Source organism: Lissotriton vulgaris, chromosome 4_1 (assembly GCF_964263255.1).
Source record: "Lissotriton vulgaris chromosome 4_1, aLisVul1.2, whole genome shotgun sequence".
Taxonomy (NCBI): domain Eukaryota; kingdom Metazoa; phylum Chordata; class Amphibia; order Caudata; family Salamandridae; genus Lissotriton; species Lissotriton vulgaris.
Genome location: NC_141691.1, coordinates 1,640,455,208 through 1,640,469,794, shown reverse-complemented (window position 1 = coordinate 1,640,469,794; position 14,587 = coordinate 1,640,455,208). Strand labels below are relative to the sequence as shown.

General features: G+C 45.6%; 1 protein-coding gene across 1 annotated transcript in view; it reads right to left on the bottom strand.

The window, feature by feature from the left end:
- The window catches only part of LOC147724345 (uncharacterized), a 2,209,372-nt gene that overhangs the window by 1,717,173 nt on the left and 477,612 nt on the right, over positions 1-14,587 (bottom strand). Inside the window, exon 9 of the mRNA XM_086966996.1 lies at positions 8,545-8,691. Within this exon, the coding sequence (XP_086823122.1) occupies positions 8,545-8,691 (147 nt within the window). The remainder of the gene's footprint in view (positions 1-8,544; positions 8,692-14,587) is intronic.

The following is a 14,587-nucleotide window of genomic DNA, read 5'->3' as shown; positions in this document are numbered from 1 at the left end:
GTAGCACTTCTTTTCTACTTTATCTAAAAGTAACTGATGCCCTCTTACATTATCAAGAATATGGGGCAACAATTTTACAAACTATAGCAGAAAAAAGAGGGTGTCGCCACGCTTAACTGATATTAAATGAAATTCCATTTTTATTTGTCACCCCTTTGATATATACAGCGTCAGCTTCCGAAGAAAGTTTATTTGTAATTCCTAAATAAAACTGTTTCAAACCTGAACTGAAATGTTTGCTGCACAACCATACCTCCCTGTCAGAAAAGTAAACGCCACATTATAAGTAAATAGTGCTCCTGTGAAGTATCCCAACCGCAAAGTAGATAAAAAGAAGATCGCAAGACACTCTGTTATTTTTCCGCCGTGATTTGCACCCCTCACGGCAATTATATAAATGGCCCCTAAAATATATATTTTTAAAATTTTTACCTTCACAATCCCTGTCCACCACCTTGTGACCACTGTACAGAGCTAATAGTGTTCCTACCCTCCCCTCTACTACTTTGTTTTCCTGTACTCCTTTGAAGTGCATCACAAAATGGCTCACAACAGTGAACCATTCCCACCCATTAAGGAGCAAACTGTGCTCAGAACACTTTAGCCAATAAAATGTCCATGTTCTTCCGCAGAGGACGAGGGAATGGCTGCCAACACTTCTACTTTAATGCTTCACAGCCAATGAACATTAAGCTTCGAAAGGTCCCGCTTGGAACACGTTACCCAATTAAATGCCCCTAATACTCGGCGGAGAGGGAAAGAATCGCTGGCAACACTTCTACTTTCAATGGTTTACAGCCAATCAACATTAAGCTTGGGAAAGTACTCCTTGGAACACTTTAGTCAATCAGATGTCCCTCCTACTCCATGGAGGGGAAGTGAATGGCTGCCAACACTCAGTTCGCAACCAATTAACATTAAGCTCTGGAAGTGCTTCCTTAAAACACGTCAGACAATCAGATATCCCTCCTACTCTGCCGAAATGAATGGCTGGCAACACTTCTACTTTCAATAGTTTTCAACCAATCAACATTAAGCTCAGGAAGGTTCTCCTTACAACATGTGAGCCAATTAGATGTCCTTGCTAATCTGCGGAGGAGAAGTGAATGGCAGGAAACACTTTTACTTTTGATGGTTCGCACCCAATGAACATTAAGCTTGATGTTGGAGGGGGGAGGAGCCAAGCCGGCAACCAACATGGCCGCGTAGGGAATCGGCTCCACCGACTTTCCTTCTCTGCCGATGTATATTGACAAGAATCCTGTACCCCCACCTCATCCCGGGCACCAGGAAGAGTAGCGATCCTCGTGGGTGCTGCTCTCTGTCGTCCCGGGGATCTGGGGACGGAGATCGGTCACCGTGCGGTCTGGGGCCTGGGCCGGCGTAAAAGCCGGGGCCTTAATTGATCCGTGGGGCCGCCCGAGGTGGGCGAACGGCGGAGGCAGAGGTCTAGTCGCCACCGGGCCGGCCGAAAACTCGAGTGTCTGTGGGGCCCGGCTGTGATGTGGTGAACCGGCGAAGACAAGGTGCGGGTGGTCTGGCCTGCCGGGACCTGCGGCGGAGGTTTGAGGCCCCGCAAGGAGTGCATGCCGGGGCCTCGCCTGGCTGCGGGGGCCGCCCGCGATTTGGACACAGCGGAGGCTGCAGTCCGGCCACGGCCGGACAGAAACACAGAGCATTTGCTCCCATGGGGCACCTGGCATCGGCAGAGATCAGCGGCAGCTCAGAGGAGCGGGAGCGTGTACTCCGAACAGGGCTGTGCTCCTGGATGCAGGGCTTGCCGGGACTGAGAACGGCCGCCATCGGCCGAGGAAGAGCATACATCCCCTGATTAGGCGCTCCCCTGCAAGGACACCAGAGGGCAAAGTGATAGCAAGAGGATTAACGGCAGCCCGGGCTTGGGGGACAAGGTGAAAGTGGAGCCAGTAAGCATCTGGATGGTGTCCACATCTTGAGGGAACCCGCCTGAGGGGGGACCCACGGGGGTGCTATCAAAAGGAAGGAGCATGAGGGGTCGGCATACGTGGACTTTGCTCGGCCCTCCCACACCGCTTTGAACTGAGGCTGGGTGTGAGAATCGGCAGCCAGGGGGCCCCAAATTGGGTACCACTGGAGGAGATGAGGTAGCACCATCACACCTGGAAACAGACAGCACCCCTTGGATCAGTGGGGGGAGCCGGAGGTGAATGCACGCCAGATAGAACACTGCACTGGGAGGCCCCTGAAAAGCGCGATAGGCGTGGCATCAGAGAGTGGAGCGGCTGGGGCGCTGCGGTGTGTTGGAGACTGAGTGGCTGACTTAAGAAATAGTGGGTACCCGAACGGACGAGATAGTGTGCGATCCGTCGGGGGCGTTAGGTGGGGACCGGAACCTTGGCCCACAATGAGGAGGTCCGCCGCAACTGGTGAAGTGGAACAAAGAGGTGGGATGGTGACAAAAACGGAACAGGAGAAGTCCCTGCCCCGGTCAGCCAGGGGGTACAGAATTGTCCAGTCCAATAAATTGGACCGATACACCCTGCCCAAAGGGTCCCCGGTGAAAATTAGAAAGACCCCGCCCGGGGGTCTTTCTAATTTCTGGTTGTGGTTAATGTAGTGCGGCACCAAATAAAACCCTGGATGGGTGCTGGAAGGTCAGGGTCCCTTATGCACGCCCTGGATTGGGTGACCCCTCTGTAGGCATCCTTTTGGGTTCTGGTTCCCTCAAGAAACTGGGGCGGTACCCAGCTGACGACCCGCTCCTTTCTATGCGGTAGTGCTCTCCTCGCGGCTGGACCTGCCGCATATAGATTAATGCTCCAAAGTTGCCCACGTGGCAGGAAAGCACTCCAGAACCAACGATCCCTCCAATGCCCCAGCCAAGGAAAATGAGGCCAGACGCGTTTCGATTATGAATCTCTTTTTCAATGGCCATGCCAATGGTGCCGCACTACATTAACCACAATTCTGTGGGGACTGCCTGTAACACACTCGCCTATCAGGAGGCAGCAGCAGCATATGTAAGGCGGGGCTTGGCTGGAGGACACAGGTGAACGGCCATTGAAAAAGAGATTCATACTCGAAACGCGTCTGGCCTCATTTTCCTCTGCTGGGGCATTGGAGGGATCGTTGGTTCTGGAGTGCTTTCCTTTCACGTGGGCAACTTTGGAGCATTAAAATATATATATATATATATATATATATATATATATATATATATATATATATATATATATATATATATATATATATATATATATATATATATATATATATATATATATATATATATATATATATATATATATATATATATATATATATATTCCAAACTCAGCCTCAACACAGGATACGAAGAGGAGACAACATCAAATGTGGTGAAACTTTTTTTATTTTCCTTTATCGCCGCTTTTCAACGCGTTTCGCCTGACCCAGCAGGCTTGTTCACGAATAAAGTTTTGGAATGACAAACAACATTTAAAGTGCAATGGTGTCATGTGACTCATCACATGGCCCGTAAAAGTCATAGAACTGAAAAACAGACTCATCAATGGTACTCGTGATGTTAAAATTCCACAATACAAACAAAATTCATTTGCATTAAAAAATGCTCATTCAGTAAATGATTCTAGACCATTATTTGTTAAATAAAGGGCATTTTTAAATTCCAATAAAGATTATTAGATGTAGAACGCAAATAGTCGCGTTCATCATTGTGGCACAATATTCTTGGAAAAAGGTTAATTATAACCTATTCATAAGGAGAGTCGAGCCAAAGTGGGCTATAATAACATCAAAACCTTTTCCATGTACTCATTGCAAATAATTTTTCAAATACATGATTAAATGGAATAAGTGTTTTTAAATCCACCCAAGGAATACATTTTAGTTCTCTCATTTCACCCAACGCTAAATTGCATTCTCAATACTAAAGTGTGGAATACCAACAACAAAAAAAGTTTTATAAACTTTTCAGTATTGCCCCAGTGGGCGAAACATTCAGTTCATTAAAGTGAAAAAAACAAGATTATAAATTGTGATATAACAAAAAACTTAAAAATTTGAGAAATGGCTAACCCACCCTAGGTAGCATAGATACAGAATTTATTCATTACTTCAATACTGATTCATATTCATAGGTGCCTATACAGATCCTCTTCAATATTGAATCCATATGGGCTTTTAGAATTTAATTCCACAATGTACCACGATTCAAGCTTGCGTAGCTTCTTAATCCTGTCTCCCCCTCTCTCATTAACAGGTATTGAATCAATCACATAGTAGGACAGACTGCTTGCATCTTTGTCATGAAATCTTTCAAAATGCCGGGCGACCGGATAAGATCGATCTGCATTTTTTATCACCCTCAGGTGTTGTAATACCCGTTGATGGACGGGCTTGATCGTGCTCCCCACATATTGCAGGTTACATTTACATTTCAAGACATAGATAGCAAAATCTGTCTTGCAGTCATATTGTCCTTTTATCTTTTTGATCCTGTTGGAGAGACCTAGTTTGTATGTACTCACATTCTTCCCATGTTCACACGCCTTGCATTTGCTGCATTTAAGGAATCCATCTTTCCTAGCCATCCAATTACTCTTCTTACTCTTTTTCTTAATTTTGGTCAACGTGGTTTTTACTAGCATTTGCTTGAATGACTTCACTTTCCGGAATGTTATAAGGGGTCTTCTGGTTAACGATGGGCCTAAAATTGGATCATTTTTGATGACATGCCAATGTCGTGCCAGTATTTTCCGTACTGAACCATGCAGTTTATTATAGTTAGTAATTAGCCTGCATTCGTTCTCAGCCATACTCTTCATCTTCTCTCTATGTTTAAAGAGGATATCTTCTCTAGTCTTTTGTCTGACTTTTACAAAAGAGGTGTTCAAACAGTTATCACTGTACCCACGTTGTTTAAATCTAGATTTAAGGGTATCCAGTGCATAGTCTCTTTCTGTGGGATCATTACAGTTTCTCAGTACTCTCAAGCCCTCCCCATAGGGAATACTCTTCACCAAGTTAGTGGGATGGAAACTACTGGCGTGAAGCAGAGTGTTTCCAGATGTTTCTTTTCTATAAAGTTTTGTCTGTAATTTATTATCTTTTATATAGACTGTTAGGTCTAGAAACTTGACAGACTCAGTGCTCACGGTACTAGTAAACTTTAGATTCAAACTGTTTTTCTGTATTTTAGCCAAAAATACATTCAAGTCAGATATTGAGTCCTTCCAGACAACAAACAGGTCGTCAATAAAACGACTCCAGTGGAGGATGTTGTTCTCCCATTCCTCCTGACACTGCTTCCGGACCACCTGCTCCTCCCACCAGCCCATATGCAAATTAGCATAGCTGGGGGCGAAGCAGGTGCCCATCGCAGTGCCACATGTAGGATGGAATAGTTCGTCATTGAAGATTAAATAATTGTTTTTCAAGCAAGTTGAAACCATTGACAAGAGCATTTGAGTATGGGCCCAAAGTTTGATTGGTCTATTCCCCAGAAAGTGCCTTACTGTGTTTGATGCTCATATATAGGGTGGTGACGTCAATTGTCACCAAGACCATATCGTCCTCCCAGGGGATATCATAGATGGATTTCAAAAATGCCCCAGTGTCCAATATGTATGAAGGAAGCAGTGCAACTAATGGACTCAAAAAAGAATCAATGAACTTTGAGGTGTTTTCTAGCCCACTACCTATCGCAGAGATAATTGGTCTGCCTGGGGGGTTACAAAGGTCCTTGTGGACCTTGGGTAGCAAATAGAAAACCGGGGTAACCGGATTAACTATTCTAAGAAATTTGTACTCATCATGCGTGATCAATTGTTGACCATACCAATTATCAAGTTCAGAATTGTACTGTGTGTGACTGTTAAACATAGTCTCTGGTTTGATCCTTGAATAACTTGATCTATTGTTAAGCTGTTTATAGGCTTCAAAAAGGTATTTCTGCCTATCCCAGAGAACTACGTTGCCGCCCTTATCAGCATCACGTACGATGCACGTATCTTCCTGCTTGATTTTATTAATAAGTGCAGTCTGTTCTTTTTCCTGCTTATTAAATCTTTTATTGCACACACTTGTACATTTCTCTAAGTTTTTCAGGTCATTTACCACTAGATCATTGAAAACATCAATAGTGTCTCGTGCAGTATACGGAATATACCGCGATCTAGGTCTGAAACTTGTAGGATCACTTGCATTGATGACCAGTCCTTCAGTTCTTGCCACCTCATCCGCTTGGTTCATCAATTCTGATGGTTCATCAATCATATGTCTTTCAAAGCTCTCACTGCTTTCATTGGTTTCATACACAACCCCAGATGGTTGGATATCGAGCATGAGATCCATGTCCTGTACATTCAATTCACCCTGTGAAGCCTCACTGGTTCCTTGATTAGAAGCCTCGTTTGCTGAACACTGGTTCACAGAGAAATGTTTTTTCAGTTTCAAGAGTCTTGTAAATTTGAAAATGTCAATCCTAGTCTGGACATAGTTGAATTCTGCAGTCGTCAAAATGATAGCCCTAGGTTTAGGATTTCCTCTTCCTCAGACGACAATTTGATGCTGGTTAAATTAATCACCGATGTTATGGGTTGTGTCAGATCTGGGACAGTCTCGGATTGTATTTATATTTCAAGTTGCAGCTCCTCCTGGGAAATCCGCCCTCAGTCTGATGGCGTGCAGGGGCCGGTAGAGCCACAGCCGGCAAATTGTATTCTGCGACGAAAGTAAATAACAGCGCGCTCCCAGGTTGTAAGTTTTGCTTTTAGCAGGTATTTATTCCAATGTAGTTACGCGTTTCAAGAGAAACGGCTCTCTTGCTCACACACTGGGCGCTCGTGAAGGGGTGCAATACATAGTCGCCATGAATGTGCATAGAAAGAGGACTGCACAAGTTATTTTTGGTTGCCATCTTTGACTATGTCTTTGAAACATTTAGTCATGCAGTGCTTTACGTATTGAATTGATACAGTAAAAAGACATCATTCACAACAGATGGATCGCGCACTATGTAGTGCAGAAATTAATCACTGAAATAACATAATTTCTTTCATAATGTTACCAGAAGACGGACCAGATGGTCTCAATTTACCTAACCTCATGGTTTTGAAATGTTAACAGAAGACGGACCAGAAGGTCTCCGTGTGCCTAACTGCCAAGTAATGCAATTTACGCTGCGGTATGCAATATATTGCCACACAATGCACTAAGCTAGATGACAAGCTGCTGGCACCTATAAGGTGCCATTACCAACCTTGTGAATCCACCTGCCAACAGGAAACCCATCTTGGCTCTATGTTATCAGAAAAGGAATGGGTGAGAAACTATACTGGCTACTTAGCCACAAGAAATGACTACGAGTAAGTGGGGGAAGGAGCACTGGGTCTGATCTAGAAGCTACACAACAAGACCCCCAGTCTACAGACAGGAGGAAAGATGGGAGTAAAACCTCAATAGAGCCCCAACTTGATGTAGATAGGCTCAGTGTAATCATTGAGTTCTTTGATCTACCAAAGTGCAGAGGGTTTTAGTTTGATGGAGATGGGCTTTTAGGCTTGTACATCAATGTAGGTTTTTATGCTGGTGAGGTTTGAATTAAAAAGATTGTTGACATTTTTGGGGGATTGCTTGTGGTTGGTAGTGTGATATAACTTTGCCTCAGAAAGTGAACAGTGAAGCCTTTTAAGGGGCAGAAGTGTTGTTTGATGTGATAAGCCAGCAGGATGTTATGGAGGAAGTTGGGAATTAGGGTTTTGAGTGATTTGTCCAGTGCAGTGACATTGGGTGATATCAGTCAGTGGGGGCTCAGATGGAATAACACTCAAACTTTGATATAGAACACTGACATACTAACATGAGCATTTTGTTTGGATTGTGATTCTCCTCTTTGATATTGTCTTGACCTGTTAAAATTGGAACTAGATAAAGGGTGTAACGGTCCATTAGCTGGTACTTTGGATGGAGCCTTTTACCTATCCATCATTGATTTCCTTTGAGTAGGCGTAAGTAAAGATGTTTATGATTGCATAGTGATTTTCAGTGGGTGCCTCCTATTTTCACCCTCAAGTTTATCAGGGAAAATCAAAGAAGACAGTTGGGGAAGAAACTTTTGTTTTTTATTCCAGTACCTACTTTGTGACCCTTTCATAGGGCTGGCTATAAAGGACTGAAAGCCCAAGTCTACATAATATAGAACATTTCATCATCATGTGTGTGGAGCAGGTATCAGCAGAGCAAAAGTCAGCACCAGCGTCCCTGAACAGCCATCAAGTTCTGCAATGCTATACGGTATAAGGAAAATGTGTTGGACGGAGTGTTTAAACACATCTATTACAGAATCCCATTATCAAATGAAAGCAACACAATTTTGCTCTTTTGTTCCTGAAATGAGAGCAAGCCATCCTTGGTCCCACTCATCTTCCTTGTGAATACAACGAGTCAAACTACTTAAGGAGCCAGCTAAACAAGGTACTATTAATTCATAAATTGAAAGGGGGTTATTAACTTACGTGATGGTGTAGCAGCTGCTCAAATTAGGCAGATACCATATTTTATTACCTGAAAAATAGCTTCTTTCCTTGCTAGGTGGCCCTCTTTCACTTGGTGTTGTAGTGCATAAATCAACTCTTCCTTCTCTTTGATGAGATCCATAGCATCCAGGTTCTTCTGGTGAAGCAGCTCAATCAACTTTTTGTGGTGCTGAATCTGGAAAAGGGTCAACGAATACCTGAGGCTTATAATAATAGATTTTAGGCTTGCAGTACCACAATCATGAACATTTCAACCAACAAGGGATCACACAGTCACGGGAGGGGAGAATTATAAAGTACACAAAGACATATCTGTGTTTAAGCTATAGTATTTAATTGGTGGACATCAGTAACTTTTTGCACATGAGAAAGTACAAATTAAACTATAATGTGGGCTTTTTTTCTCTCTGAAACCTAATCGCTACCCTTATTGTTGGTCAATCAATGAATTAGACTAACATGCTACTTCATGCTAGGAGATAGTACGCTCTAAACAATTCCAACTGCTGAGTAGACAGTATTACACTACAACATACTGGGGCATATGTCGTTATAAGGACGGTAGATCTTTATTTAATACGGATATGTTAACGCGCAGCGGGCCCCCGAATTTCCGCCGGAGTTACGCCTGAGTTCAGCCTGTCTGCGCCCGTCCGGGCCCAGGCGGGCTCAGGGCCAGGATCTATGTCCAAATCATTAGGGCCAAGTATCATCTACACCTGCGATGATCTGCTAGCACTACGTCCCGCTAAAAAGACGACATGCAACTATATTCATAGGGGAGTAAAACCTTTTACCCATTGTGAGGTATGCTGCTGGCCCCAGCCACCTATAGGAAAGAGCTCCCTGCAAATGGCCTTGTTGAATTGCAGATCCCTCCCGAGGCATTCTTTAGAGATTAATTTTCTTATACAGGATCATAATTTAGATATCCTGTTTTTAACGGAAACGTGGCTCACCTCGAGCTCAGGGGTGGACATTGTACGAGCCCTTCCCTCTGGCTTTTTAATATGCTCTCAGAACAGGCCAGTAGGTCGAGGAGGTGGCATTGCCATACTATATAGGGATTAATTCGTATGTAGGGCACAGAACAGTGGGGTGCTGGACTGTGAGAGCTGTCAGTTCTCTTTGCAGATTTCACCCACGGTCTCCGTGTCAGGTTTACTGGTATATCATCCACCAGGGTGCATTGGAAATTTTGCCAGCTCCCTAATGGAAACCGTTGCGGTTTTGGCATCTACTGCTACCAACTTTATGATGCTGGGAGATCTTAATCTCCACTTTAATGATCCAGCGGATGTGTTAGCGACAGACCTACAATGTGATCTTAAGGCCTATGAGGTAGGCCTGATCAATTCTGGAGCAACACACAATAAGGGCCATTTGCTTGACCCGATTTTCTCTAATGTGCCCCTTTGTAAGGCTATGCCTTCCTACCCTCTCCCGTGGTCAGACCATTTCTTGGTTCCTTTTACTTGGCAAATGGAGGCCATGACTATATCCCCTCCTCCTAGTTTTCGCACTCTGGAAAGAGCTTGGTCCAGATTGTCGGTTGAGAATTGGGTCCTCAAACTCGAAGGCTCGCGTCCCTCTCTAGTCCTGACCCGGTACTGGCAGATGCAAATTTCAGCAACTGGCTGACCAGCTCACTTGACTCTATCCTCCCCAAAAGAACAGCCCCAAAAAGGGAGAAGAGAAGAGGCTCTGCTCCTTGATATACACCCGAGTTGAGAATCCTTAGGAAGGGCTGTAAGAAGCTGGAGCGCACATGGAGGAAGGATTGGGGTGAATCTAATAGAATTGAATATCGCTCTGCGAAAAGGGCATATAAATGTGCTCTTCGTCGCACTAAAGCACAATTCTTTGAGGAAAGAATTAAAAACTCCTCGAATTCCTCGAGAGAAACTTTCTTAGTGGTTAAGGAACTATTGAGAGTTCCCGAGCCTTCCTCAGCCCATGATAACCCAGATGAGAAATGTAAAGACCTGGCGAACTATTTTTACACTAAAATAGAGAACATTCTAAGTGCCCTGCCCCATATTGACCAGATAGCAGAGGCTAGCAGTGAGTCAGTTGGAGCCCCCGCACACCTGGAATCCTTTGGACCAACAACAGTGGAAGAGGTCCTTAAAGTGCTGGTCACTATTAAAAGTGGCTCCCCCAGTGATCCGGTCCCTATGAGGATCCCGAAACAGGTAGGAGCTACCATTGCCAACCCTGTCACCGATTTAATCAACGCATCTTTTGCTTGTGGTCTGGTGCCACAGAGCTGGAAGGGAGCAGTTGTGAAAGCCCTCTTGAAAAAGCCTCACCTAGATCCATTGGATCTAGCGAATTACAGGCCTAATTCTCTGCTGTCGGGACTCAGTAAAATCGCGGAAAGACTGGTGAATCTACATCTTTCACACTTTCCTGAGTCCAATGGCTTGCTGAGAAATTCGCAAACAGGCTTTCGGCCTGGTCAGGGCACTGACACTGCTCTTCTGGCAGTCGTTGAGGAAGCCAGAAGCATTTTGGATTTGGGAGGATCAGTGGCAGTGATCCTCTTGGATCTCAGTGCGGCTTTCGACACTGTCAACCATCAAGTGTTAATTCAAAGGCTGTCTGATGCAGGGGTAACAGGAATGGCCCTGAAATGGCTTAAGTCATTTCTTAACGACCGGACTTACCAAGTATGGGAAGGCAGCGCACGATCAGCTTCAATCCCCCTCCACTGTGGTGTGCCACAAGGCTCATCCCTAAGCCCCACATTGTTTAATGTGTATATGGCCCCCTTGGAGGATGTGGTTGCCCCATTTGGTATCAAAATCGTGAGTTACGCTGATGATACTGAGCTGGTGGTCGCCTTATCCCAGCTTGCTAAAAGTCCGGACACGCTGCACTTCTGCATGTCCAAAGTCAATTGGCTTTGAAGCTAAATGGCTCAAAGACCGAAATAATGCTCTTAGGGCATAAAGGAGCCTCACTTCCTCCGACTAGCTCGCCCAATTGTTTGGGCGAGCTTCCGAATCCAAAGGAGGAGATTAAGAGTCTTGGGGTCTGGCTGGAGCAAGATCTCTCTTTTAGGACCCAGGCAAAAAAAACAGCAGGAGTTTGTTTCGGTCTCCTCCGCGCAGCTCGGAAAGTTCTGCCCCTCCTTCCACCGCAATCTAGAAAGCTGCTTATTCAGGGGTTGATCGTATCAAGACTAGACTATAGCAATGCAATTTTTCTCGGTGCGCCAGAAGCAACGCTTAATAAACTCCAGCAGATTCAAAATGCTGCCGCACGGCTCCTCAAGAGCACCCCAATGATGCGGTCAGCTAAGCCTGCGTTGAAGGCGCTGCATCGGCTTCCAGTGCGCGAAAGGGTCAAATTAAAGTCCCTCTGTATTGCGCATAAAATTCTTCAGGATAAGGGACCCCCCATCCTGAAGAAGTTAGTCTTACCCTAAAAAGCAAACAGAGCCTTGCGTTCAGATCAGAAACATCTGCTTAGAACTCCCAAAGTCAAAAAGACTCGAATGGGGGGGAGAAGATTCTCAGTGAATATAGAGACTCTTTGGAACTCACTCCCCCTGAGTCTACGTTCGGAAACGTGTCTTCTCCGGTTTCGTAAACTCCTTAAAACGCACCTCTTCCCCAACTAATGCCTTTGCTCACGCCTAACTGCCTCCTTTCTGTTGCTCTGGAATAAGCGCTGGGATGCTCTAGGGTAACTACGTGCTATATAAAACTCGAAATAAATAAATATGTACAAGGAGTTAACGCCAACGTAGCATCACTTTTTTGATGTTACAGCAGCTTTTTTTATCGCCTTATTTACAAGTTACCGCTAACCTCAGGTAGCAGCAGTTTTCTGGTAAAAACATGAATTTTTTGCCGATGTGAGGTTCCCATGCAAATACGGCCGCTAACCTCACTTCACGATATTTACAAGGAATTTCTTGTAGGTTGCAAAACCAAAAAAACTGCCTCTAACTGCAGTTAGAGGCCGTTTTTTAGTCGAGAAAAAAGCTGGTCTTAAAAATGGTGCAAACATTTGGGGCCTCATTTCAGAAGGTTTTGGTGCTGGACAGCGCAGCAAGGAATGTTGCAGAGCTGCCCTGCGACAAAACTACAGAGCAGAAATGCACACCATCAATAAGATAGGGTGCATTCCTGGGCCTCATTCAAAACAGCGTTGCAGCACTTTTCATACGCCCTTCTTGCAACACCATGAATGCGCTCCATGTCGCAATCAATGACAGATACGTCTGTAATCCTGAAGTATCTGTCAGCGCTAAAGTCATGCATTGCATAAGTTGTGTCACACGCATGACAAAACTCCAGCAATACATGAGGTCAGCCTATCCCTGTGGCACTGCGTCAACCTTATGCCTGCAATGAGAAAGGTGTAAGGTACTGACGCAGTTGCATCCTACAATTGTTGCAATGAAATCCAATGGATTTCACAGCACCACTCCTATGAGGCTTTTTTGCGGGTCAATTCCCACCCTGCATACATCATACCTGATGCCGGTATAATGTGGCACAGGTCTTCACAAGGAAACGCATATAGATGTGTCACTTTGCAAATACGACGCAACATGGAGCAAGAATCACGCTGCAAGTACGTCAGGGAAATGATGCACTAGGGCACTGAAACTGTCTGAAGGGGCTCATGAATAAGTCCCCCTGTCTTTTTCACCAACACTGGCGCACAATGGCTGCCATGTGCCATAGCAGGCCCCCTTGCGCCATGGTGCAAGGGTGACTGTGTTGCGGAGTTGATTGATGTTGTGGCTCCATCACTTCTCGAGACATTTGCAGGTGCTTCTGCACTAGTGGAGGGCGGGAGTGAACCAGTTGGTCTTCTTGGAGTGTTGTTTGCCTTGTTTTATCTTGAGGGGTGCTAGGGTGTCAGTGCAGTTGGAGATCCATCGGTGGAAGTTGCACACTGCGGTGTTGTCATCTGTGAGCGTTGGCGGAGTGGTGATGCTGATGGAGTTGACAAGAAGTTCTTCGGTGGCCTTGATCTAGCTGTGAGGGGAGGCGATGATGGTGTTGGTGTAAAGTTGGCATGGTGAAGACATGATGTATACAACGATGGTCGGTCCAGGAGGTGGTGTAGTTGTAGTTGAAGTTGCCGGGTGGAAGTGAAGACATGCTCGAGCGCGTGTCCAGCTATGTGTGTTGGTGTGGTGACTAGCTGATTGAGTCAGATGTTGGCGAGGATCCCCAGGAGGGGAGTGGTGTTCTGGTAACTGGGGTTGTCCAGGTGGAACTTGAGGTCTCCGAGTAGGATGTAGTTAGTGAATGGGAGAGCCTGGGGTGCCCTGAGGACTACAAATTCATCGGTGAATGTTAGTCCATAGCCCGGGGGGGGCCGTAGATGAGGGTGCCACAGAGGAAGGTGTTGGGGTTCGTCTGGATCTGGCACTGAAGGTGGTCTGTGGTCACCGCTGGAGCATTAGAGTGTGTTGTCAGTTGGAGTGTGCTTTTGTAGACAATGGCAAAATGCCTCCTCCTGGACGGTCGGAGTAGTCCTTGCGGGTGATTTTGTAGCCGCCCGGGATGGCGATGACTGGAGAAATTGTGAAGAAGACGATGTCTGAAGAGGTGGCATTGAGGAGTTCCCAGATGTCAGTGGAGCATTTGTGGAGGGACCACACGTTGAGGAGGATGAAGTTGAGTCAATTTGGTGAGCTGCTGATCAACTGGGTGTGCAGTGTGCTGATGAGGCAGAAGGTGCGTTTGCAGTTTCGACAGGCGCAGGGTACAAGGGTATTCTTAGGTAATGCTAGATGGCAGGCAGCATGGCGTCCATGGTTGAGGGCAAGGAAAGTGCTGGCATCATAGCAGTGGAGTGTCTGAGAGGCAGGGTCCCTGGAGCTAGGCATGGTACAGGGCCGGACGAACACAGACGGGTTTTCCTTTTGCTTCCCTTCGGCGCACCAGTGTCACTCCCATTGCGCAAGGCAGCAGAGCATCTACCATTAAGTAGTGCTGCAGGGGGCTGGACAGCTGTGACGGGGGAAACGCAGGAAAGGACACTGGAGGGGAAAGGTATGCGGGTGATTGCAAAGGGCAACAAGGGTGAGGATACGGAAA